General features: G+C 37.0%; 2 protein-coding genes across 3 annotated transcripts; both read right to left on the reverse strand.

Moving 5' to 3' along the window:
* Positions 1 to 5,733: 5,733 nt before the first annotated feature.
* Positions 5,734 to 9,499, reverse strand: LOC145045637 (2-oxoglutarate (2OG) and Fe(II)-dependent oxygenase superfamily protein). 2 transcript variants are annotated; one of them, XM_078993963.1, is made up of 14 exons: positions 9,277 to 9,499; positions 8,617 to 8,694; positions 8,182 to 8,285; positions 8,031 to 8,083; positions 7,846 to 7,918; positions 7,660 to 7,721; positions 7,492 to 7,560; positions 7,277 to 7,382; positions 7,031 to 7,101; positions 6,680 to 6,780; positions 6,486 to 6,581; positions 6,316 to 6,383; positions 6,198 to 6,243; positions 5,734 to 6,038 (listed from the first exon to the last, which is right to left on the reverse strand). In XM_078993963.1, exons 1-14 carry the CDS (start codon positions 9,349 to 9,351, stop codon positions 5,937 to 5,939), a joined length of 1,104 nt encoding a protein of 367 aa, XP_078850089.1. In that variant the 5' UTR covers positions 9,352 to 9,499; the 3' UTR covers positions 5,734 to 5,936. The 2 variants fall into 2 exon arrangements, with proteins under 2 accessions (XP_078850089.1, XP_078850090.1); XM_078993964.1 differs by having other exon boundaries at positions 8,601 to 8,694.
* Positions 9,500 to 11,156: 1,657 nt separating this feature from the next.
* On the reverse strand, positions 11,157 to 13,963 carry LOC144998574 (3-hydroxyisobutyryl-CoA hydrolase-like protein 3, mitochondrial). Its single transcript, XM_078958319.1, has 10 exons — positions 13,710 to 13,963; positions 13,112 to 13,213; positions 12,870 to 12,934; positions 12,667 to 12,801; positions 12,456 to 12,552; positions 12,220 to 12,349; positions 11,936 to 12,114; positions 11,717 to 11,844; positions 11,522 to 11,623; positions 11,157 to 11,419 (listed from the first exon to the last, which is right to left on the reverse strand). The coding sequence occupies exons 1-10, from the start codon at positions 13,915 to 13,917 to the stop codon at positions 11,318 to 11,320; spliced, it is 1,248 nt and encodes a 415-aa protein (XP_078814445.1). The 5' UTR covers positions 13,918 to 13,963; the 3' UTR covers positions 11,157 to 11,317.
* Positions 13,964 to 24,386: the final 10,423 nt, after the last annotated feature.

Here is a 24,386-nt window from a genome sequence, read left to right on the forward strand (position 1 = left end):
CCTTTGCTTTATTTAAAACCCTTTTTCAAATATATGGAAAACCTAGAGAGAGAAGACCAAGAGGGATGGAGTCAGGTACGGCGAAGAAAGAACTGCGGGAGAGATTTCGAAGTTAATGGGAAAGTTGTATCCTTTTATGTACAGAATTTCCCCCCAGACTGGAACGGAGTTGCATTATGGCGGATGTTTAACATATATGGGACCGTTGTTGATGTCTTCATTGCAAAGAATTTGGACCGCCTCAATAAGAACTTCGGATTTGTTAGATTTATACGGATCCAAGATCTTATCTCCTTTGAAAAATGAGTCAATGAGATTTACATCGGAGCACATAAGATTGAAGTCAATGTGGCACGATATCAAAGGATGGAGAACGTGAATCGCATAAGAAACTTTCAACCCACCGGAAGATTGCATGCAAAACCAGTAAAAAAACACACGATTACATGGCAGGTCGTTTGCTGATGCTGTTAAGGGGATAGCGCCAACCACAAACAATGGATCTGGTAAGTCAAGTAAAGCAGATGAAGGGTCGACCCCTACAAGGAAAGCAATAAATATGATATCCAGCCCAGAGTCAAGAGAAGCCATGCAGAACACCTTGGTGGGGGAAGTAGAAAACTTCCAAGCCCTAAGCTCTTCAGGAGATTAAGGGATGCCCTTCAATGCAACTAAGATATTTGGGAGGCCTAAAAATGCTTCTCGAATTCGAGAATACAATGGAAAAGGATGAGTTCCTAAATAATGGGAAGGAGATTTGGCAGCCGTGGTTCAAAGAGGTCACTACTTGGGACGTGGAAGGTAATTTTAATGAAAGAATTGCATCCATAATCATCCAAGGTGTGCCCCAACATGCATGGTGTGAGGAAGCATCCAGCATTATTTCAAGATCGTGGGGAACGGTGGTAATCCCGGAAGAATGCAATACAGATTCTCCAAATTTGGCCTTTGGGAGGGTTGGAATCCTCACATCCCACCCTAGAATCATCAGCTCTTCCATCAAAATCTTGGTGGATGGAAAATCATATCAGATAAATGTCATGGAGGATATATTTGAATCCCTTAAACTTAGCCTGGTGCTTACTACAAACGACTTCTATCAACGGATGTCATGGTGGGATGAAGATAGTACTGGTGAAAATGGCAGCCTCAACAGTGAAGTCCCGGTCCATTCTAAAGCTAGCTTACAGTCACCCGAAATATCTCCGGCGAAGTCACGTCAAGCATGGAAATGGGATGGGGAAGTGGAAAAGCCGCACCCCTTCATCTCCAGCTCGGAGGCCAAGGAAGCTCCTCGACTTTCTAAACCCTTGGAGTATAGTAAAGAAGTTGTATCGCCACTGCATCCGGATCCTTTTCCTCCTTGGGCCATAATAGAAGACGAACCCAGTCTCCACCTGTAATTAAAATCCCCCAACCCAATTTTCCTTTGGACCTAAATAAAGCCCCATCACACTCAAATCCGTCTGGTCCCATTGACATCTGCTCTAAACGCATCAGCAGGCCACCCTCTCTGATCCATCTACAACCACGCTATGCCCCCTCCCCCATATGGATGCCTTCCCCACCCCATCCCTCCGACGACTCCCAAAACTTGCAAGGGGATCTGTCTCGGTCTCAACACCTGTCACAGCCTGCAGTCTCTCAGACCCAACCGGTCGAGTCGAACGCTACATCTATGGAGGTTGCCAAGACAATCGATGTTGGAGAATCAGTTGGGTTCCAGGTAGGAAATCATTCTGATCAAATCAAGCAGATGATTAAATCTCGTGGAGTGACTATTATTGATCAATGAATATCCTCTCCAATAACATTCGTGGAATTGGGTGTGAAGTAAAAAGGAGTTGGCTCAGGGATTGTTGTATTCAAAATCACTCTTTTTTTGTTGGGTTATAGGAAACGAAATCCAGGGAGATAAAAAAATAAACTAGACAGGCAAATTTGGGGTTCTTCTAATTTTCAGTGTGAGGTTATCGACCCAGTGGGACTCTCTGGTGGAATTGCTTCCTTTTGGGATCCCTCTCTCTTCCAAGTCTCAGAATCAATTAAAGGTGAAGGTTTTCTTGCCATTAAAGGTGTGTGGCTGGGATCGAGGAAATCTTGTTGTTTTGTAAATGTTTATGCCCCATAGGAGCCTCTGAGGAAAAGGTCTTTGTGAAATAACCTGGTTGACCTCGTAAACTCAGACTCAGAATCTTGCTGGTTTGTCTTTGGAGATTTTAATGTTGTCCGGCTACCTGAAGAAAGACTGGGCTCCGTGTTTTGTCAAAGCAGTGCCTATTATTTCAATGAGTTCATACACTCTCTAGGTTTACTAGAAATTAAAATGGGGGGTCATAGATTTACATACATGAACTCATCTGGTGACAAGCACAGCAAGCTTGATAGATTTCTTGTCTCTCTCAATTCCATCGAATCCTGGCCAAATCTAAATGTCACAGCCATGCCTAGGGTGGATTCAGATCATTGTGCTATAATCTTATCTGCCTCTCAGTTTGATTTTGGTCCATCCCCATTCAGGTTCTATAATTCTTGGCTTAAGGATCCAGAATTTATGGGTATTTTAAGGAGTAGTTGGTCAATCAGTAATAGCTCAAGGCATCAACTGTATCTATCCCCTCTCTCCCTGGTTGCTAGTAAACTAAGGAACTTAAAGGAGCATATTAAGTCATGGAGGAAGGAAGTTATTGGGAAAGCTAGAAGGGTGATGGATGAGCTTACAACCAAAATAAACGACATTGACCTCTTGGCTGAGAAGGGACTGGTTAATAATGAATTGCTTAAAAGTCGACAGAATGCTTACCAAAAAATTATGGAAATCAAATTCGGGCGCATTGAGGACCTAAAGCAAAAGTCTAGAACCAAAGGGCTCTAGAAGGTGATGAGAACAGTGCATTTTTCCACGGTCTGATTAATAAGCACCAAAGATCTCAGAGGATAAACGGTATTAAGGAAAATGGTTTATGGATAACCGATCCTGTTGACATCAAGGAGAGGGTAATTAAGCACTTTGCCGAGAGATTCATTCAGCCTATTAAATCGCGCCCTAAATTTCTCAGCTCAAAATTCATGAAACTGCCCCCTATGCGATTGAGTTCTTAGAAGAGCCTTTCTCCCTCGAAGAAATCAAATCAGCTATATGGGCGTGTGGCTCGGACAGGGCTCCAGGGCCTGATGGATTCTCTTTCTCTTTTCTAAAAAAACATTGGGAGGTGATTGGTGGGGATTTCTAGCTTGCAGTGAAGCATTTTGAAGCTACAAGACTTATAGAAAAAGGATGTAACTCATACTTTATCACTCTTGTTCCAAAGGTTCAAGACCCGATCACGATAAACGATTTCCGTCCTATCAGCCTAATTGGATGTTTATATAAAACAATCTCAAAGGTCCTAGCTGAACGGTTGAAAAAGGTGGTACATTTTGTGGTCAACACAACACAAACAACTTTCTTTAAAAATAGAAATATCCTGGATGGGCCTCTTATCCTTAATGAAGTCATTAGCTGGTTAAAGAAGAATAAAAAGAAAGCTTTCACGTTTAAAGTAGACTTTGAAAAGGCTTTCGATAGTCTTAGCTGGGAGTTCCTAGACTCAACCATGCAACAAATGGAATTTGGGGCTAAATGGCGAGCATGGATTCGAGGATGCTTAGCATCAGCAAGGGTCTCGGTCATTATTAATAGGTCAGCAACAAAAGAATTCGGTATGGAGTGTGGTGTTCGGCAGGGGGTCCATTATCCTCGTTTTTGTTCATCATCGCATCTGAAGGACTTCATGTTGCATTAGAACGGCGAAAGAAAAGGGCGTATTTTAAGGTATCCAGCTTCCCCACCATGGGCCAGTAATCTCTCACCTTCAGTATGCTGATGACGTAATATTTATGGGATCATGGTCAGTGGAAAACACGAAAAACCTTATCAGAATACTAAGTTGTTTTGAACTGTCATCGGGGCTCAAGATTAATATGTCAAAAAGTAAACTATATGGGTTTGGTGTTCAAAACTGTGAGCTGGAATTGGTGGCCTGTAGTTTCAACTGTTCGATTGGTTCTCTCCCTTTTACCTACTTAGGTCTTCCAGTTGGTGCTTCTATGGCTCGAGTAACCCATTGAAAACCTATCATTGAAAAATTTCAAGCGAAACTATCTAGATGGAAAGCTTCCACCTTGTCGTTTGGGGGTAGATTGACCCTATGCAAAGCTGTTCTAAGTAGCCTTGGCTCATTTTACTTCTCTATATAAAAGGCCCCTGCAAAGGTGATTAAAAGTCTTGAAAGAATTCGGATGAGGTTTTTTTGGGGAGGTTGCATGGAATCAAGGAAAATGGCATGGGTCGCTTGGGACAAGATTCTCGTAGCTAAAGAAAAAGGTGGGCTCATTGTTGGCAGCTTAAAGGCACAGAATCTTGCTCTTTTGGGAAAATGGTGGTGGTGTTTCAGAAAACAGCCTGAAAGCATATGGGCTTTGGTGATTAAAGTCATTCATGGACCCAATGGAGGAGTGTCTCGCCCTATGGCCGCAAAAAGAAGAAACAGTTGTTGGGGTTCAATGGCAGGCCTGCCAACATCATTAGAAAAGGAACATGTGCCATTCTTAAATTACTTCCAAAATATATTAAATGTAGATGGTTCATCTAAATGGTTATGGTCACTTGATCCCTCGGGGGAATATTCTGTTTCTTCACTGCGAAATCACATTGATAATCTGGTCCTACCTCATAGTAATGACAGATGGATATGGAACCCACTGGTGCTAGGTAAGATAAACATTCTAGCTTGGTGAGTCTGCCAAACTTCCATGCATGGAGAACCTTTTTAAGCTTGGCATCAGTTCTTCAGATTTGTGTCCGATGTGCCATGAAACCCCAAAAACGGTAGATCACATCTTTGTGGGATGCCCGACCTCAAAGGAAAGTTTGGTTGCAGGTATGCAGTTGGTGGCAGTTACTGGAACACTCTCCTAACTCTTGTAGAGAGTTGTTAGATTGTAAATACTTGGTAGGAGGACATCAAAGGCTGAAGGTGGTTCAAGAGGCTATAATGTTGGTTTTCTTATGGGTAATTTGGAGATTCAAAAATAGCAAGACTCATGCCCTGAACTCAAATTCCTTATCAAAATTGGTACTGGCATATGAGGTACAAGCACATTCGCACTTTTGGATCAATGCGCGGAATCGGAAAGGACAAAATATACGATGGATCGAGTGGTGTTGCGATCCAATCTTGGAGTGCTATTGCAGGATGTAGTCAATTTTTCTTTTTCTTTTTCTTTTTCTTTTCCTTGCCATTTTATGTTGCTTTGTTTGTTTTGTTCTTGGAACATTTTGTACATCCTAGCCCCTGGCTAGCTTTTCTTAATATATGTCTGCCGTTCAAAAAAAAAAGATATTGGAACATTTTGTACATCCTAGCCCCTGGCTAGCTTTTCTTAATATATGTCTGCCGTTCAAAAAAAAAAGATATTGATGCATACATTTATTACATGATTCAAATTAAATTCAAACTCTGCCTATATATGTGTAAAAAAAATTATTGATGCATACATTTATTACATGATTCAAATTAAATTCAAACTCTACCTATATATATATATATATATATATATATATATATATATATATATATATATATATATATATATATATATATATATATATATATATATGTAAAGATGGACAAAACAACCGAGTAATTAAATGTACGGGGATTTGAAACTAAACAACCAGATTAGGAAATCTTCGGATAAATGTAGGAGGATTTGAAACTACAAAATAGTAAAATGTTATTGATTTACATTATTTTTATTCAAACTTATTACAAGTATATTATAAAAGCCATAATCATTTCGTTATTTCCTTCAGATTATTTGAGCAAATTTCAAATAATGAAAAGGTATCATCAAATTAACAAAGAAGATCCTAAGCTATTAAATCTGACACATTAAACTGTAGCGGGTGTATCTACATTTTTCAGATGATAATACTTGTCAAGGAGCTTCTCTGTGTACTCTCCGAATGTAAGCAATTCATTAGCTTGTATCAACTGTATTATAAAAAACAAAAATTATAGCACAGCTTTCGTTTATTAAGTCATTCTACTTTGAAATTTTAACCAAATTATAGCTTTTTTTTTTTGTACTTTGAAAAATCTACCAAATCATAACATCAAAAGGGTTAGTTATTACTTATTAGTATTACTCACCTCCTGATTGACATGCCCCAACTCCGGAAAATTAAGTTTTTCATCCCTGAAAATTAAAAAATTAAAAAATTAGCATCAAATTATATTCTAACGAATGTTAATTTATAGGCGATATTACCAGTCTGGTTGCATAAAAAATGCAAAAGTTGAACGTTCAAGTCCTGTTGCTTTTTCTCCTTTTGGTGCCTGCAATTAAAAAATAAATTTTGCATTTCCATTCCTACATTTAACTAAATGAAAAAATAATAATAATTAAAAAAAAAAAAAAAAAAAGTCATGTGAACATACACGAACACAATGTGGTGTTGCACAAAGACGACCTCTTGAAAGTATTTCGGTTATGTTGCCAATTTGGTATGCAATTTCATCCTCCTTGTACACCACCTAATCCAAAATATACCAAATTATTATTTCAAGGGAAAAAAAATGAGAAGGGCATTTCCGTCTTTTGCCAAAGAAAGAAAGAATATAGATATATATACTTTGACTATTTGACCGGTTCTTGTTTTGATATAAAGACCAGCAGTATTATCGGGGCATGGTACTTCTACACCGTCTTTGGTAAACATGGCATATGTGAGGCCTACATTTTGAATTCAACCAAACATTTAATTTTAACTCAATTTATCAACATAATTTTTTTTTCAATAAATCATCGAAATATGTTAACATTTAAGGAGAGTTGTTTTTTTTATTTGATGGTTGCAATCTAGAAAAACACGACTAAATATGGAACCATTTTTACACTTATAAATTGTTGAATGCTTTTAAACTTTTTACAAATAAATTAACTAGAGTAAAAAATAAAAATTAATGACTAAAAAATTGTGTACCAGTGAGAGAACCATGATCTGTATGCCAGCCACACCATGATGACATGGAGTCATTATCATCAACATCATTACTACAACAAAAATAAATAAATAAATAAATAAAAGTTATGTTTACACATCAAGATTGGCCCAAATGCCCTATTTCATTAGGGGTTTTAACATTTTTGTTTTGTGGGTCTTGTTTATATGATACTTGTAATATTGTAATAAACTTGTAAACGTGTAGATGTGAAAAGACTATTTTACCCTTTTTCAGCAGGAAAGTAATACAGCAAACGACCTTTATGACACCGAGAACGAAACACAATCTGCTCAATCCCTTCATTGGACGGCATATCTATCCCATCCAACACTGTTCATTAAAGAAACAATTACATATAAAAGTTCATAGATTTACAAAAATATTATTAAATTCAAGAATTAAAATATGATTATGGATGATATATTATAAAGAAAGTTACCATATTTATCACAATGATAAGCAACAAGTAAACCGACATCAAGAATAAGCTTTCCAAGAGCTTTAAAAGCTACACGCACAGCAAAAGATAAATTATATCATATCAACATTCTAAAATGCTTATGAAGGGGCAAAATGGTAATTTCAGATTCATGAGTATTAAACATACCAACTTCAAGTTCAGGCAATGCACTTTGAGGCCAAATATTTGATCCACAGTATGCAGGGTACCTGTGAAGCAAAGGATCATAGATTAGTTGCAACCAAAATCTAAACTAAAACAATTACTAATGGGCAAAAGAGTAATTTCATATTGAAACTTCTACAAAATAGGCCGAGGGTTTCAAGATTTTACCTCTGAAGTAGTAAAGCATCAGTAGTAGGTACGTCTAATAATGGATTTGCATAAAAAGAGCCTTTTAGGAGATCTGCATAATTATTAATATATAACCATCAAATATATATGTTATAACAGTTTATATTATGGTTTTATCTCATTTTTTTTTTACTTTATACATCTTGTCATGTTTAAGCTTTTACCTGGTTTTCCAGACTCAAGCTTCTCTTTTCCATGGCTCCATCCAAAGTTATATCTATATGTAGTGAAATTTTACAGATATGCGATTTCCTAATTTTAAAAATAAAAATAAAAATACATTGCTTCTGAAATATACAGGTTGTTTGTGGTAACCTGCTTTGAGGATCTTCTAGATCCTTCTTCACCTTTTCAGGAAGTTTGGCTAAAATAGGAGCAAGATTTAGAAGATTTTGTCTCAATAAAGTGTACCCAGGAACCTACAAAAAATGTAGAGCAGTTTCAGAAATCAATGAATAACTTAAAGTCTAATATCATGATAATGATATGCACCATATTTAGTAGGGCTAAATGTAGGATATAGCATCCTTCTTTTATTTCTAAAATCTATCAAATTATAGCAGTGAAAATTGTTGTATTTGGATGATATTGCTATAACTATGTAGATGTTTCAAAGTATAATGCTATAATAAATAAATCAAGGAAAGTAGATTGTTATTTCTTGCAAATGAAAGTTCAAACTTCAAAATTATGTGGTTATAAGCGGATTGACAGATTAAATTAGCAAGAAATACCACTAAACTTTCATACATCAGATATTGATATAATTCCCAATCCATCTGGTCCAAATCCTTCTTCAATTTTCATGGACAGATCAGCATCTTTATCCTATTCACATGGGTAACAATTAACAAATAAAAACAAGGGTCAGCATATTAAAGAAATACAAACAAGATTCAAACAAATTTTTATCAGTTTACTAAGATCAGAATCTTGATGAGATGCTTGGTGTTTTTTTATTGATTCTAATCAATATGACTTATTAAAAAATAAAAACAATGATCACGAGCATACACTAAAACCACTCGATCCTGTTGAAAATGTACCATTTCCTGTTTTATCAATTATTGAGCCAAAATCAACTATTTTCCATCATCTTATATTTGATTTGAATCCATATATAAGATAAATCAACTTTCTGGCTATCTAAGAAATTTACTGTAGCGATTTTCAGGTCAAACTGTTTGGTGATAACCGATTTTCATCATGACTTGTGATAATTTACAGACTAGATAATCAGATTTGAAGAAGCAATATATGTAAAATTATCTGATGATCCAATTATCTCATTCTAATTCTAATTAAGTAGCAGAACTTCCTTAATTACTTCGCTTTCTTAACAATAAAAAATTTCATGAACCTTTGACCTTTATGGAAGTTAAAAGCGGAATTGTAAGCGATAAAACTTACTTTAAGCTGCGTAAACGGAATGACAACCGTCCGAAGTGTGGGAGTCTGCGCGGCTGCGAGAGATCCCGACGTCATCTCAGGGATTGGACTGCGGCACCCGGGAGAACGGCGGAGACGGCGGCGATAATGACGCAAATTGAGGAGGGATTGGGGATGGAAGAGAAAGAGAATTTTGGAAGATTATTTGAAGCATTTGGTGATTTGAACGAACACGAAACGAGTAGGATACTGATGTTTGTTTTTGGACTTCAGCGCCGTTGCTTTTGCAAAACGACTCTTAGTAATTTACAAAAATGGTCCCTCAACTATTTGAGGAGTGCTGGTATTTGTATCAAACATTCCAAAATTCGAATCGCATAACCTTTAGCTGTAGTTCAAAACAGAAAACTACTTGAAAAGGTTAAAAAGTTGACGGGAAACGCAAGTATCAGTTAATTTAAATTTATCTGGTTTATTTAACTTTTTTTTTTCTTTTCTCACCGTTATTTTTTTTTTAAATATCTAGAAATTCCTAATATTTTACCATAATTTACGAAAAAAATTCCAAATTAAATTTTTTTACGAAAAAACATAAATTATTAATAAAAATGAAGATTTAACTGTTTTTTCCCGATTTATCGGTTTCATTACTTACATGGTTTCATTAAAATCTCATTATTTTATCCGAATTTATAAATAAGTCACAAACTAAGTTTTAGTGATGATTTAACATTTTTCTCCATGTAACATAGTATATTTTAATGGTTTCAGTGTTAACTTTGATACCTAGCTATTAAATCAGCTGATAAGATGGATACGATAGGTTATATAATGTTACAGTTACTATAAAATATGATATTCATCTCATCGACTCATTTATGATAATGTATCTGGTTCAGCAATGAAACCGGTAAAATGTGTGTTTCTAGGAAAAAATGACAAGAAGTGAGTTGATGTCGGATGAGGTGGATTTATTGGGTTACATAAGATTAAATAGAAAGTTTGAAATTTCTTATAAACATAAAAAAAATGATGAAGTTGTTGCTAGTGTATGTAATTATTGCAGCATTCGTTGGATGCACTTTACATTCCAAAAAATATACAATACATCAAGATATCAAGTTTTATGGTAAACATAGGTTACATAAGATTAAATAGACAATTTGAAATTTCTTATAAACATAAAAAAAAATGATAAAGTTATTGTTAGTTTATGTAATTATTGCAGTCTTTGTTGGATAGATGCGCTTTACATTCCAAAAAATATATGATACATCAAGATATCAAGTTTTATGCTAAACATAGGATTATATAACCTAACATATCTATCTTATCAGTTTATTTAATAACTAGTCATTCAGATCAACAATGAAACTAATAAAATGTATGTTACAAAAAGAAAATGATCAAATAATCACTAAATTTTAGTTTGACTTATTCGTAAATTATTGTAAAATAATAGGACATTAATGAAACCGAATAAATAATGAAACCGGGAAAAGTGATCAAATCATCGTTTTTACGTGTAATTCATGTTTTTTTTAAACAAATTTTAGTTTGTAGCTTTTTTGTAAATTAAGGTAAAATATTAGAGATTTTTTTAGTTTTTATTTACTTATTTGATTCAAAAAAATATTAGAAAACCTAAATTGGCTTATCCATAAGTACGTCAAACTTATCACATCTATTGTGATTTTTGTTCTTTTTATCAGATTTGTTTATGAGATATTTGTTTTCATATTATAGTTACGATTATAACAAGAACATATATTTTTGTATTTACCTTAAAAAAATAGTAATTCTTGTAAAAATCTTTTTGCATGTACGTTCAAATCTTATTACTTCACTCCCAAAATATCATATATATTTATTTTTCTTTGCCTCACATTCAAATACTTAACTTATGCATGAAAAAAATCCATTGCACATTAACAAAAGGTTCGACACAACATGCACATTGAAGGAGCAATAAGAGCTAAACTTGACATATTTTGCAACTTAAAATGCTAATTGCTAATCTAAATATCTTCCTTGCTATTTCTCCAAGACAATTCCCCATGACTCAAACACTAAGTTCATCTGCCTCTGAGCCTAATGCTTCAAAAAGAGCTTCCACTTCACTTTCTTCAACTTCCTCTAAACTTGATGGATTCCACTTAGGATTCTGATCAAAGAATGTCAACATTGTTACATTATACACTTCCATTTTTTCCTAATTAATAATTTGAAAATTTTATTCAATTATAATTCATGCAATTTTTCAAACCTGATCCTTATCCACCAATACTGCCCTAACCCCTTCAGCAAAATCACTTCTTATAGAAGCCCTTAAAGCAATCCGGTATTCGGTTTTCATAACACCATTTAACTATATACAACAAAAATCATCATATCAAAACGAAAATTTCATTAAATCTCACATGAATAAATTAAATGAATAACATATTACAAGTGAACTCACTGTGGATAATTCATGTTGGTTGTTTCTGCATGCAGATGCAACTCTAGAGAAATACGTTTGTGTAAGGAAAAGAGAAAATGGAGCTCCTTTCTTAATTCCCACAAGAGCATCTTTTGCCCACTGTGAAACTGCACGCAATAGGGCGTTTCTTTTTACAAATTTGCCCCTATTAAGCCTAGTAAATCAAAAAGAAACAACTTTAAAGCCTTGTACTCTTACCTGATGCATCAGTATTTTGCTGATACTTTTCCAGCTCTTCTGTAATTTCTTTAACAGATTTATTTGCACCAAATGTTGAAACTATATGAGGTAAAAGTGACTTTAATTTGGACTCTGATTCAGGGTTGCTACTATACTTCCCCAATATTGCTTCAATGTCATGATGTGGATCCTCAGAACTGTATCCAAATCACAAATATATATACACACTAACACACATATACATGATATATATATTGTATTTATTGGTTATATGGAAATCAAAGGGAAAGTAAGAAATATACAATGTAGTTGACAACAAAGTGTCCTTAAGTGGGCCCAGATTTCCAGATGGGACAAAATGTGTCCCAAGACCTGCATAAAGTGCATCAGCTGGACTTGAAATTCTGTTCCCTGTGATTCCAAGATAAGCACCTGTGCATACAATTTACAAATCAATAATCACATGAACATGATATTTACTATTTTTTTCTTCTTTTTATGGATGAATAATTTGTTAAGTTTTAGTGTCGATATTTACCGATTGATCCTTCTCCTGGAGTTTGTGCTGCTATGTAAGAAAACCCAACATCTGGAAACAAACCAATTCCATTCTCTGGCATAGCAAGAAGAGTTTTCTAGAAAAAGAAAGAAAAAAAAGATGATTACTTTATAGCTTATGGTTTAGGATTATGTCATTATGATGGATTTTACATTTTTAGATTTTTACCACATGATTGTTGTTGGCTTACCTCTGTTATAATTCTGTAGCGACCATGTCCAGATAGGCCAATACCAAATCCCATTGTTACACCATCCATGAAGCTTATGTATGGCTTTGTGTACTTGAATATTTTACAAATAAGAGAATATTCAGCAGCAAACACCTGTAGAGACAAATAACTTAGAGTTAGGATTATATAATTTGTAACATAATGTAGCAGGTTTATGGAACCTTTTGCACAAGAGGTGTGTTTTTGTCCTTTTGGATTTCAGCAACAACCCCCTTAATATCCATTCCTGCATGACCATGAATGTTTACAAATGTAAACCTTCATTAACACTGGAGATTATAATTGACATTCTAAAAGATGAATGGGAAAAACAACATATAAGTGATTATATCATCGACCTATATGTGTTGCAGAAATGGAGAAGATAGTTTATGGAAGACAATAGAACGCTGATTCTTGATACCTGCTGAAAAAGCACGTGATGAGCTGCCCTCAACCAGAACGCATTTCACCTTTGGGTCCGTTTCCCATTCATCAAGAAAACTTTTGTACCTTAAATCCATATCTGCAGTCGACAGAACAAATCTTTTTTGAATTCCAATTGGAGCTTCAAATCTAGAACTGTGGATGAACATAATAAACTATATATTTGATGCATTTTGAACTCGTTGAAATGGAATTTGTATATTCACAAAGCTTAGGGTAGTGAAAAATCATGCAGAAGGGTTCATAATGGATCTAGCTTCGAAGAAACAAATTATACCTCGAGTGAATCAAATTCAACTTTCCAAACCGATTACGTCCCTTAAGAACTGAGATAATTGATATTAACCAAATTTCTGTATCCTAGATTAATCGAATCATTATCTCGTCATTCAATTTCAAACAGCAAAGCTCAAACTCTATCCCAACTTCATTATAGTTGATTTCGATTACAATTATTCAATATCGTAGAATTACTCTCATTTCTATTAATCTGTACATAGATAGCATCATCTAAGGGGGTTAAATTTCTCGATGATTATGGCTGGAAGATAAGCAATAAGGAAAAAACATGTAACCTAGATTCATGGCGTTGAGAGCTTTTGGACGATCGAGGGTGATAACAGCAACACCGTTTGGTAAGACGTTCCCTTTGACAAAGTCGGCGGCGGTGGCCATGGTCGCGTAAGCTGCTACAGAGAGAGATCGATTTGATATGTAGAGAGAGAAAGTGTGAGTGAACTTGGGGAAGACTGGAATCACTGATGATCCGAAGAGCATTCGCATTGCTTTTTACAGCAGTAGCTAGCAGGAGGACGAGTGAAAGCTCGTAAAGATTCTCTTTTCTTTTTCTTTTTTCCCTTTCTTTTTCTTTTTCTCATTTTGATATTTTTAGTATTTAAAACGATATTTTTAGTATTTGATATTATTAATTATTTAATTTGTTTGTTGCGTAGACTTCTTATTGTTTCTCGAATTGCATCCGGAGTGAATTACATCACTTGTCTATATGGTTTATCAAAAATCACACATATGGTTTTCAATCTTTAATTTTTAATTTTTTACCTTCTTCTTCTTACATTTTTTAGTGTTAAACTCTGACATGTGCAATACACATTTTGTAAAGAAAATGGTGGTGTAGTGGAAGTTGTGAACTAAGATGGGTCATTGACTTCACAAATTGATCACCATATGTTAAATTTGTCAATGATGTTGACAACTAACTCATTCACCTTTACATTAAACATACTCAAACTAGTATACAAACCTATTTCATGGCACCTAATAGATGCAAAAATAAGATAAAAACAAGTAACTAGAATCAAATGAAGCCTAGTGATAAACTATATTTGGAATGTTACGAGGAACATGAGGATTTTCATCTATGTTTCGTTTATAGATGCGGGAAATGCTTATGATGGTGACTCTAAAGAGCAATTTTATATAAATATGTATTTTAATAAGTGACTTTGATTTTCATGAAGATGTGAATGTATATGAGATAGAAATACATATGAAGGAAACGAGTCTTGGTAATGATGTACCCAATTAATGATCGTCTAGTTGTATTTGGAAGAAAAAGGCATACAAGAAGATTACATGTGAAAATTTTCAATAAGGACACAATGAATGAAAATGAAACGCAATTTTAGCATTTTCGGTATCTAAATCTTTTTAAAAGTGATCTATGTTTGTTATCAAATTCAAGTTAATAGAACTAAGACCCATAACTATGTTACTATTTACCAATTGTATCTTTATACAACCCTTATGTGTTGTTTGTTTTTTTTTTTTCTAAAATCTCTTTTGGCCACTTTTGTCTATTTTAGGATAGATATTTTTGCTGCAAAAATGTTTGTTTTTTAGAAGACCGCAGACCTAAAAGATTTGTTTTTTTTTTTTTTCTAGAAAACATGATACAAACTCTTTCAAATGCTAAAATAAAATAAAAACACATGCTCCATGTGACATGTTTATCATGTTTGATCTCATTAACACATTTAAACCTTGTCGAAAAAAGAGACAAATCCCACTAAAAAAGGACTTTAAAAAACATATTTAATTTCTTAAAAGTATAACAAACTTTAAGTGCAAAATGATAGGATACCACATACAGTATTTTGTTTACACGCTTTTTTTACTATGGACTTCTCCCTTGCTTTTGTTATATAGGTATATATGAAGTAAAAAAAATTTATCATGGACTTCTCCCTTGATTTTTTTTACCATGGATATGAGATGGGTTTTCTTAGAACTCCATATATAATTTACACTCACTTTCGTCATCCTATGTTAGTTATTAAAATTTGTATTAAATTTTAATGTTGTAAAATTACAATAGTTGAAATGAGAACCAAAATATATTAAGAACCGTAAGAACCTTTAATTTTAAATGTTTATAAAGGGTTTAGGGTGTTTATATAGGGTTTAGGGTTTAGGGTTTAAGGTTTAGGGGTTAGGGTTAAGGGTTTAGAGTTTAGGGTTCAGGTGTTTATAAAGGGTTTAGAGTTTAGGGTTTAAGGTTTAGGGTTTAGGGTTCTCATTTGAACCACTCCCTATATATATATATATATATATATATATATATATATATATATATATATATATATATATATATATATATATATATATATATATATATATATATATATTGTTTCAACTTCAGTTGTAGCAGCCTTAAGTATATAAAAAATAAATAGTTTTTTTCTTGCAACCTATAAACGGTTCATTTCTTAAGGCTTCCACAAAGGTCATATATGATATAGTTAGGTCTGACCATGGCCCAAATGTAGCCACAAGTTCAAACTCTTAGATGGCAAACTTAAAATTTATGTTGTTTATTAATAATGGCTGTACAATCTCTATTTTACAAAAATTATTTTGTATTACGAATATATTGCATGCACAAAAATATTTGTGAGCACAATTAAAAACATTTTTTAAAATTTTTACTTAGACAATTTTACATACAAAAAATAAATAAATAAATAAACCGATTCTAAACCCATTTTAGAAGTTGTTTAAGTTTTAAATAAACTCGTTTAATTGAAAACTTAATTATACTTTTAAGAGTTTCATAAACGATTCACGGCTATATAATAATAATAATAATAATAATAATAATAATAATAATAATAATAATAATAATAATAATAATTAAACACGTAGTTTAATAATCAACAGTTAATTAAAAGAAATCATGCATTGCCCATGCCTAAAATGTTATGATTATTCCATGAACCACCATAAAATAACGACCCCGACCTAAGGTAAAAAATCAAAAATCAAAAAACAAAAAATAATTTTTTCCCAAAAATAGGATTTAATTTATTTTTTAGGGGTTTCATCGGAAACGTGCCTTACCGTATTTGGTGGGCTGCTCTACCGCGGAAGGCGGCCACCTTCTGTCCAAGCCTTGTGAGCTGGCTCACTTGATAGGTTGTGTTCCTTTGGGCCTGGTTGGTTGCTTCTAAAGTTGCCTTGGAAACTAGGACTTTAGGCTGCCAAGACTATTGGACCAAGTGAATGATAATTATAATGAAAACTATTACAAGGCACAAAATGACCAATCACAAAGAAACCAAAATATGTCAAATCGGGGAAAAAGCAATGTGTGAATTATAAACATCCAACATGAATTTGATGATAACATTATTAATTATTAGTTGTAAGACTATATATGGTTTAATTTAAAAAAAAAAAAAAAAAAAAAAAAAAAAAAAAAAAAAAAGAAGTTAAATATAAATGTTAAAATATTATAGAATTTTAAATTTATAAGAAAATAAAAAAAATAATGAATTATTATGATGGAAATGTTTTTTATCTTTTAAGTTTAAACAAATAATTTAAATAAATAAATAAAAGAAACTAATGAGCTTTAATTTTGAAAATTTTGAAATTAAAATGTAAACAAATTAATAAAATGAAAAAACATCATAAATGGTCCATGTAGTTACACAAAATCTGAAGTTTAGTCATTGTGGTTTAAAAACCTCATAGATGGTCCCTGTGTTTTCAAAACTTTTGATGTTTGGTCCTTTTTGCTAACTTCGTTAGTTTTCTACAGTTAAATGAAGGGTATTTTCGTCATTTAACTATCCAGGGACCTTTTATGAGGTTTTATTTTATTTTATTTTTAAAAGAAAAAATAATTAAATTTAATGTCCAATGGGTCTCTCTCTCTCTCTCTCTCTCTCTCTCTCTCTCTCTCTCTCTCTCTCTCTTACATGCACACTTATACCTGCAACAACCTCACCATTTCCTCTTCAATATCCTTGTTCATCATTAACTCCAAATCAAACACCTCCACCGTCCACTCCTCCTGGACCATCGACTGCACCCACCATGGCAAATCCACCGTCCCACCGTACCCAATCCCACCATGCTCAACAATCGTCGGACATTTCATAGTCAAAAGCTTCAACCTTATCGTCGGCATCCCCCCTCGTTTACTTAACCTCCTGAGGATTAAACACCACCGCCAGTGAACACACCTCCGATGAAATACCATTCCCTTCAGCAACCCACTACCCTATTATCTCATCCATGAATCGATCTCAAAGAAACCCAGATTGATGTTGATTTTTCCGACGAATCTAAGTCTCCTACCCCTTTCCTTTCAATCGAGTTGCAGTCGTCAACCCTTTCATCTAGGTAATGTAAAAGTCGTTCTTGCACCCACCAACTTGATCAACATCAGGTATACACCCTTTAATTCCTCCTTCTCAAATCAGCTCATCTGAATTCAGTTTTGTTGACCTTTTTACAGACATACCCAGACCAAGTTTTCTAGCATGTGCAACCAGCAATAACCCATTTAGGTTTGCATCTCCGTGTATCTTCTTTCTTCCAACCCCTAAATCTTTTCTTTTTCTTCTCTTTAGGATTTGATTGATTCGATTCCATATCTAGGTATCTATCGGGCAAAAACCACTCCATAGTCGGGTCTCTATTAAAGCTTCATTTGTTTTTTTTGGTTCCAAATCATTCCAGAAATGAAAGCCACACATGAAATCTAGGATTATTCTGGATCTTGTCCTAAAACAGCCCCTCTTGATGTGTGAATTTTTTGATGCAGGCGGGTATTTGGTGTATAAATAAGAACAAAAACAAGAAGAAGGGAGAAATGGGAAAGGAAGGGTTCAAAACGATGAATAGTGTTGGGTTTTATTTTTCTGGTTTCTTTATATGTTTGTTTGCAGAAGGATTGGGATGTATTTAATTCTCTTCCAGAAATGATTTCAGATTCAAAAAAGAAAATTGTTCCAGTAACGATTCTAAACTCACTGGTTTGGGGGTTTGTCAATGTAGGAGAAAGGGTGGGTGGAAGGCTTCCAATGCATTGTAGACGACATATGATTAATCCTTGAGGGTTACTTTATCGATTATCTTTGTAGTGGTGGTGGTATGTTTATATGTGTGTTCTCGATTATTGAAGAACAAACCAATATATGTGTTGGTTGCGCAGGCGCGCGCACGCGAGAGAGAGAGAGAGAGAGAGAGAGAGAGAGAGAGAGAGACTTTATATATATTTAATTATGTTTAATTTTTTCTTTTTTAAAAAAATATGAGAAACATCATAAATGGTCCCTGAAGTGGTGAAATGATGAAAATACCCTTCAGTTAACAGGCAAACTTAACGGAGTTAGCAAAAAGGACCAAACATCAAAAGTTTTGAAACACAGGGACCATCTATAAGGTTTTTAAACCACAAGGACTAAACTTCAAATTTTGGGTAACCACATGTAACACCGTGAATTTCAAAACAGATTTTTCAAATTTTTATAAAACATAATTAATTTAATATTCAGAAACAACCATATTTAATTATCCAATTCAAGTAAATACAAAATCCCAAGATCTCAAAATCATAACTCACATGCGTGTGTACTGATCAAGCCGGCGCCTTCCCACGATCGTCACTAGTACCTGAAACAAATAACATCAAACCCTGTAAGCACAAAGCTTAGTGAGTTCCCCAAAATACCACATATAACACATATTAGCCACTCGAGGCTATAACTCTATGGGTCCGTGCACCCAAACTCTGTGAACCCTCAGGTTCTAACTCTGTAAACATGCACAACATAAATCACATAGAAATAATGCGGTACAACACATAACATACAAGCATACAAATACTTATCACATAACTCTGGTTACCTACTCAAGGTAAAGTATAGTGAGGAGACTCACCTCGCATGTCTCGGTAAATTGTGAATCCTGAAATCACTAGTGCTCGATCTCCCGAGCTATAGTCCTCCTAAATCACAATACATCTCTAATTAACACTTTCCCAACTAAGGTTGACTACTCTTTAACAAGTCAACTTAGGTCAACACTGGTCAACGGTCAACTTTGACCGGACTCGGCGAGTGCACTATAGCGACTCGGCGAGTCTGAGCGTATATACCAATTTCCCTGGAATCCTCCCTTGACACGTCGAGTATTCACCTAACTCGATGAGTTCCACTTGGCAGGAGTTGTGGGGCCACCACGACTCAACTCGTCGAGTCTCAAGAACAACTCGGCGAGTCCAGCTTGATTCAGTCCACCTGACCACTCTGGCTCCCCCTGCCTCACTGAGTCAACCCTCCCCGACTCGGCAAGACCACTTGATGTGTGGTCGGGCAATATTCATACTACTCGTCGAGTCTGTTCTTCGGACTCGACGAGTCTGTGCCATGCAATGACTCAAACTTGCTCATAAGGTCAGATCCAGTCCATTAACCCATAGATCCAGTCCTTCCAAGCTCATTTAGCACATAACGTCACTATCTTGATGCACATACAATATCTATATGACCATATATGATGCTTTTGACCCATATACTACAACTCAAGGTCATAAACTCCATTGCTATACATAAAGCTTGATGAGTGAGGCTCTCTGGACCTCTATGGATCCAGATCCAGAGCCTCAACACAAGAAGGGAACTATTTGGCATCAAATCAACCCAATAATATCCATAAGAAACCCTAAATCCGATTATACTTCACAAAACAGAAGATGAGCCGAAATCATACCTCTAGATCGATGATCTAAGCTTCAAATCCACAGTATAGCAACCTCCATTGCTTCTTCTTGCCTAGAACCTCCTCCTTCTTTGCTAAATAACACACACAAGGTCAAGAAATGCTTCCTTTCTCTCTCAAAACGTTCAAGCACTCAAGGGTTTCTCTCTAAGGGTTGGGTGAGCACAAATGACGGCCATAAGGCCCTTTAAATAGGTCTCAAACCCCGGAAATTAGGGTTTCACCACACAGCGTGGACTCGCGGAGTCCATTCTTGGACTCGCCGAGTCCGGACGCGAACCCGTGCCCAATACCGCGATCCTACTCGGCGAGTTTGAGCTCCAACTCGCCGAGTCCACTCACAATTTCCAAAAATAAGCCCAAAATAAATACCTGGAAATTCTGGGCTGTTACAATTCTCCCCCACTAGAACTAGACTTCGCCCTCGAAGTCTTACTCTGCAAATAACTTTGGATGCTACTCTCGCATCTCATGCTCCGGTTCCCACGTCATCTTGGACCCCTTCCGATGCTGCCACTGAACCAAGACCAAAGGTACCTCCTTGTTCCTCAGAACTTTGATTTTCCTATCTCTGATGGCCACTGGTCTCTCAGCATAATTCAGGCTCGCATCCACCTGAATATCATCTAATGGAACCACTGCCGACTCATCAGCTATACACTTCCGCAATTGCGACACATGAAAAGTGTCGTGAATCTGCCCCAACTCTGCTGGCAAATCCAAGCGATAGGCTACCCTCGCGACTACCCGAAATGGTCCGATACATCGGGGCCCCAACTTGCCCCTCTTCCTGAATCGGATCACTCCCTTCCAAGGAGAGACCTTCAGGAGCACAAAATCACCGACTTGGAACTCAAGTTCGGACCGGCGTCTGTCCGCATAACTCTTCTGTCGACTCTGAGCAGTCAGTAACCTCTGTCTGACCTGCTGGATCTGCTCTATCGTCAGAAGCACTATCTCAGTGTTGCCCATAATGCGTTGCCCGACTTCTCCCCAGCAAATGGGGGTCCGACACTTCCTCCCGTACAACAGCTCAAAGGGTGGCATACCGATGCTCGAATGATGGTTGTTGTTGTAAGAAAACTCGGCCAACGGCAAATACGTATCCCAACTTCCCCCGAAATCCAATACACATGCTCGGAGCATGTCCTCGAGGGTCTGAATCGTCCGCTCACTCTGTTCGTCTGTATGGGGGTGATATGCGGTACTAAAATGCAGCCTAGTACCCAACTCCTCGTGGAACTTCTTCCAGAACCTGGAAGTGAAACGCACATCCCGGTCGGAGACAATCGAGATTGGCACCCCATGCTGAGATACCACTTCCCTCACATATATCTCTGCTAACTTCTCTGCGGAAGAACTATCACTGATGGAAAGGAAGTGAGCGCTCTTCGTCAACCTGTCCACAATCACCCAAATTGCATCAACTCCCCGAACAATCCTTGGCAATTTGGTGATGAAATCCATGGTGATCTGTTCCCACTTCCATTCGGGAACCTCCAATGGCTGTAACTTACCATGCGGCCTCTGATGTTCGGCCTTAACCTTACGACAGGTTAAGCACCTCTCAAAGAACCACACAACATCTCTCTTCATACAGGGCCACCAATACTCCCTCCTCAAATCCAAATACATCTTAGTGGCCCCAGGGTGGATCGAGAATTTCGACCGATGAGCCTCTTCCATCAAAATGGCACGCGCACCTCCCACGAACGGTACCCAAATACGCCCCTGAAAAGTCATAAGCCCCCGACCATCGGTAACGAACTCCGATACCAATCCAACAACTCGCTCTCTCTTTTGGTTTTCCGACCTCACTGCCTCAGCCTGTGCTCCTCGAATGGTGTCCAACACCAGAGTCATCACAGTCAAACGCAAACATACACCTTGCAACGGGGCACTCTCTGCCCGACAACTCAGGGCGTCGGCTACCACATTAGCCTTGCCCGGATGGTACAAGATCTCACAATCATAATCCTTAACCACATCCAACCACCTCCTCTGCCGCATATTTAGGTTGGGCTGATCCATCAAATACTTCAGACTCTTATGGTCCGTGTATATCGTACACCGAACCCCATACAAATAATGGCGCCAAATCTTGAGGGCGAACACCACTGCCCCCAACTCTAGGTCATGGGTGGGATACCTCGTCTCATGAGGCTTCAACTGCCTCGATGCATACGCTATCACATGCCCTCTCTGCATCAGCACCGCTCCCAACCCCAAAATCGATGCGTCACAGTATACAACAAAGTCCTCCATTCCCTCCGGGAGGGCTAACACCGGGGCCTTGCATAACCTTTGGCGAAGCGTCTCAAAGGAGGCCTGCTGCTCGGGGCCCCATGAAAAAGCAACACCCTTCCGGGTCAACCTAGTGAGTGGCACTGGGATCTTAGAGAAATCCCTGATAAATCTCCGATAATAACTGGCCAACCCTAGAAAACTCCTGATCTCGGAGGGTGACCTCGGCACCTCCCAACTCATCACTGCCTCCACTTTGGTTGGATCGACCAATATCCCATCCTGGTTAACAAGATGTCCTAGGAACTGGACCTCTCGCAACCAGAAATCACACTTGGAGAATTTGGCATAAAGCCTCTCCGATCTCAGAACTCCGAGGATCTCCTTCAAAGGCTCCTCATGCTGCTCCCTAGATCTCGAATATACCAAAATTTCATCAATAAATACGATCACCGACCGATCCAACATCGGCCTGTATACCCGGTTCATGAGATCCATGAACACTGCCGGAGCATTGGTGAGCCCGAAAGGCATCACCACAAACTCATAATGCCCATAACGCGTCCTAAACGCTGTCTTCTGGACGTCCTCATCTCGTACCCTCACCTGATGGTATCTAGACCTCAAATTGATCTTGGAGAACCAAGATGCTCCCTGCAACTGGTTGAACAAATCGTCGATCCTCGGCAACGGGTAACGGTTCTTGACCGTCAGCTTGTTCAACTCCCGGTAATCAATGCACATCCGGTGGGAACCATCCTTCTTCTTTACAAACAGAATGGGTGCTCCCCACGGTGAGCTACTCGGTCGAATAAACCCTTTCCCCAGCAGCTCCTGAAGCTGCGAGGATAACTCTTACATCACTGGAGGTGCAAGACGATAAGGCACCTTAGCGATAGGCACGGCCCCCGGGACCAAATCAATACCGAACTCTACTTGCCTCACGGGATGTCACACACCCGAACCAGACGGCGGAAACGTCCGAGGGCTATCGTGACTCATTGAATACCATTACAATGCATATACATGAAACATAACATAAAACATCACCAACATTTGGAATAGTACAACCGTTAGTGTTTACATTCGTTACATTGTTCAAACGTTACATTCTCAAAATAACTGTTCAACATCACTTAAACTACAACAAACATCATAGAGTATAAATCATCCGTCACCTTATCTGTTACCTGAGAATACAAGTATTTTGAAAAACGTCAACATATGAAATGTTGGTGAGTTCATAAGTAGAGTTTGAAATCCAATGTAATGTTTGAAACCCATCAGAAAATCCGATATTTTCCAATAATAAAATGTGTTGATCCATGGGTATGCATGTTTGAATTCTATTTATGTGAGCGTAATAGTTGTGAAAAATTCGACCGGTAATTCATAATTTGTAATTATTGAAAACCCTAGGAAAACCCGACGTTTTCCTATCACCTTGTAATACTTAGTTTGTATACTGTTGTTTCGTTTCGTTAGAGAAAACCGTTGAGTTCCGGAGGCATCGAGAATACAGTGGGTGGTGAAGTGTTGTGACGTGCGTTAATGAAAACGTCCAATCAACAACCTTACAAGTGATCCTTTTAGGCGTCACTCATAAATCTTCACGCGACTCGATCCTCCCGGACTTGTGAAGTCCCACGACCGGAGGGAAGGAGAGAAGGTGCGAAACCTTCGGTATTTCCCCGCGTCGTTCAAGACCAAATGCAATTGCGAAGGGCCCGAAGCCCAACTCGCAATCGTGAGTTACAGACTTTACTAGCAGCACTGAAGGACCCTTGGGGACCAGCAGCATGTTTGCCATTGAAAGTCCTTTTACGTTATGTCGGATCGGTAAAACCCAACACTTCGTAAGAGAGAGGTCTTCGGGCCTTAAGATCAGGTCGTTGGGCTAGCTAGGCTCAACAGACAAGATTTTACACTTTTGGGCCCAAAGATGGTGCGTAGACGTCTGTGCACACTCGCATGTA

This window comes from Lactuca saligna, chromosome 5 (genome assembly GCF_052625555.1).
Source record: "Lactuca saligna cultivar CGN05327 chromosome 5, ASM5262555v1, whole genome shotgun sequence".
NCBI lineage: Eukaryota > Viridiplantae > Streptophyta > Magnoliopsida > Asterales > Asteraceae > Lactuca > Lactuca saligna.

Coding starts and splice junctions, on each gene's coding strand:
- LOC145045637 (XM_078993963.1), bottom strand. CDS start 9,351: ATGACGTCGGGATCTCTCGCAGCCGCGCAGACTCCCACACTTCGGACG. Junction 7,383..7,491: donor TTATCATTGTGATAAATATG/GTAACTTTCTTT, acceptor TTTAATGAACAG/TGTTGGATGGGATAGATATG. Junction 6,384..6,485: donor CAACACCACATTGTGTTCGT/GTATGTTCACAT, acceptor TTTTAATTGCAG/GCACCAAAAGGAGAAAAAGC.
- LOC144998574 (XM_078958319.1), bottom strand. CDS start 13,917: ATGCGAATGCTCTTCGGATCATCAGTGATTCCAGTCTTCCCCAAGTTC. Junction 12,350..12,455: donor TCCAGGAGAAGGATCAATCG/GTAAATATCGAC, acceptor TTGTATGCACAG/GTGCTTATCTTGGAATCACA. Junction 12,115..12,219: donor ACTTTGTTGTCAACTACATT/GTATATTTCTTA, acceptor ATTTGGATACAG/TTCTGAGGATCCACATCATG.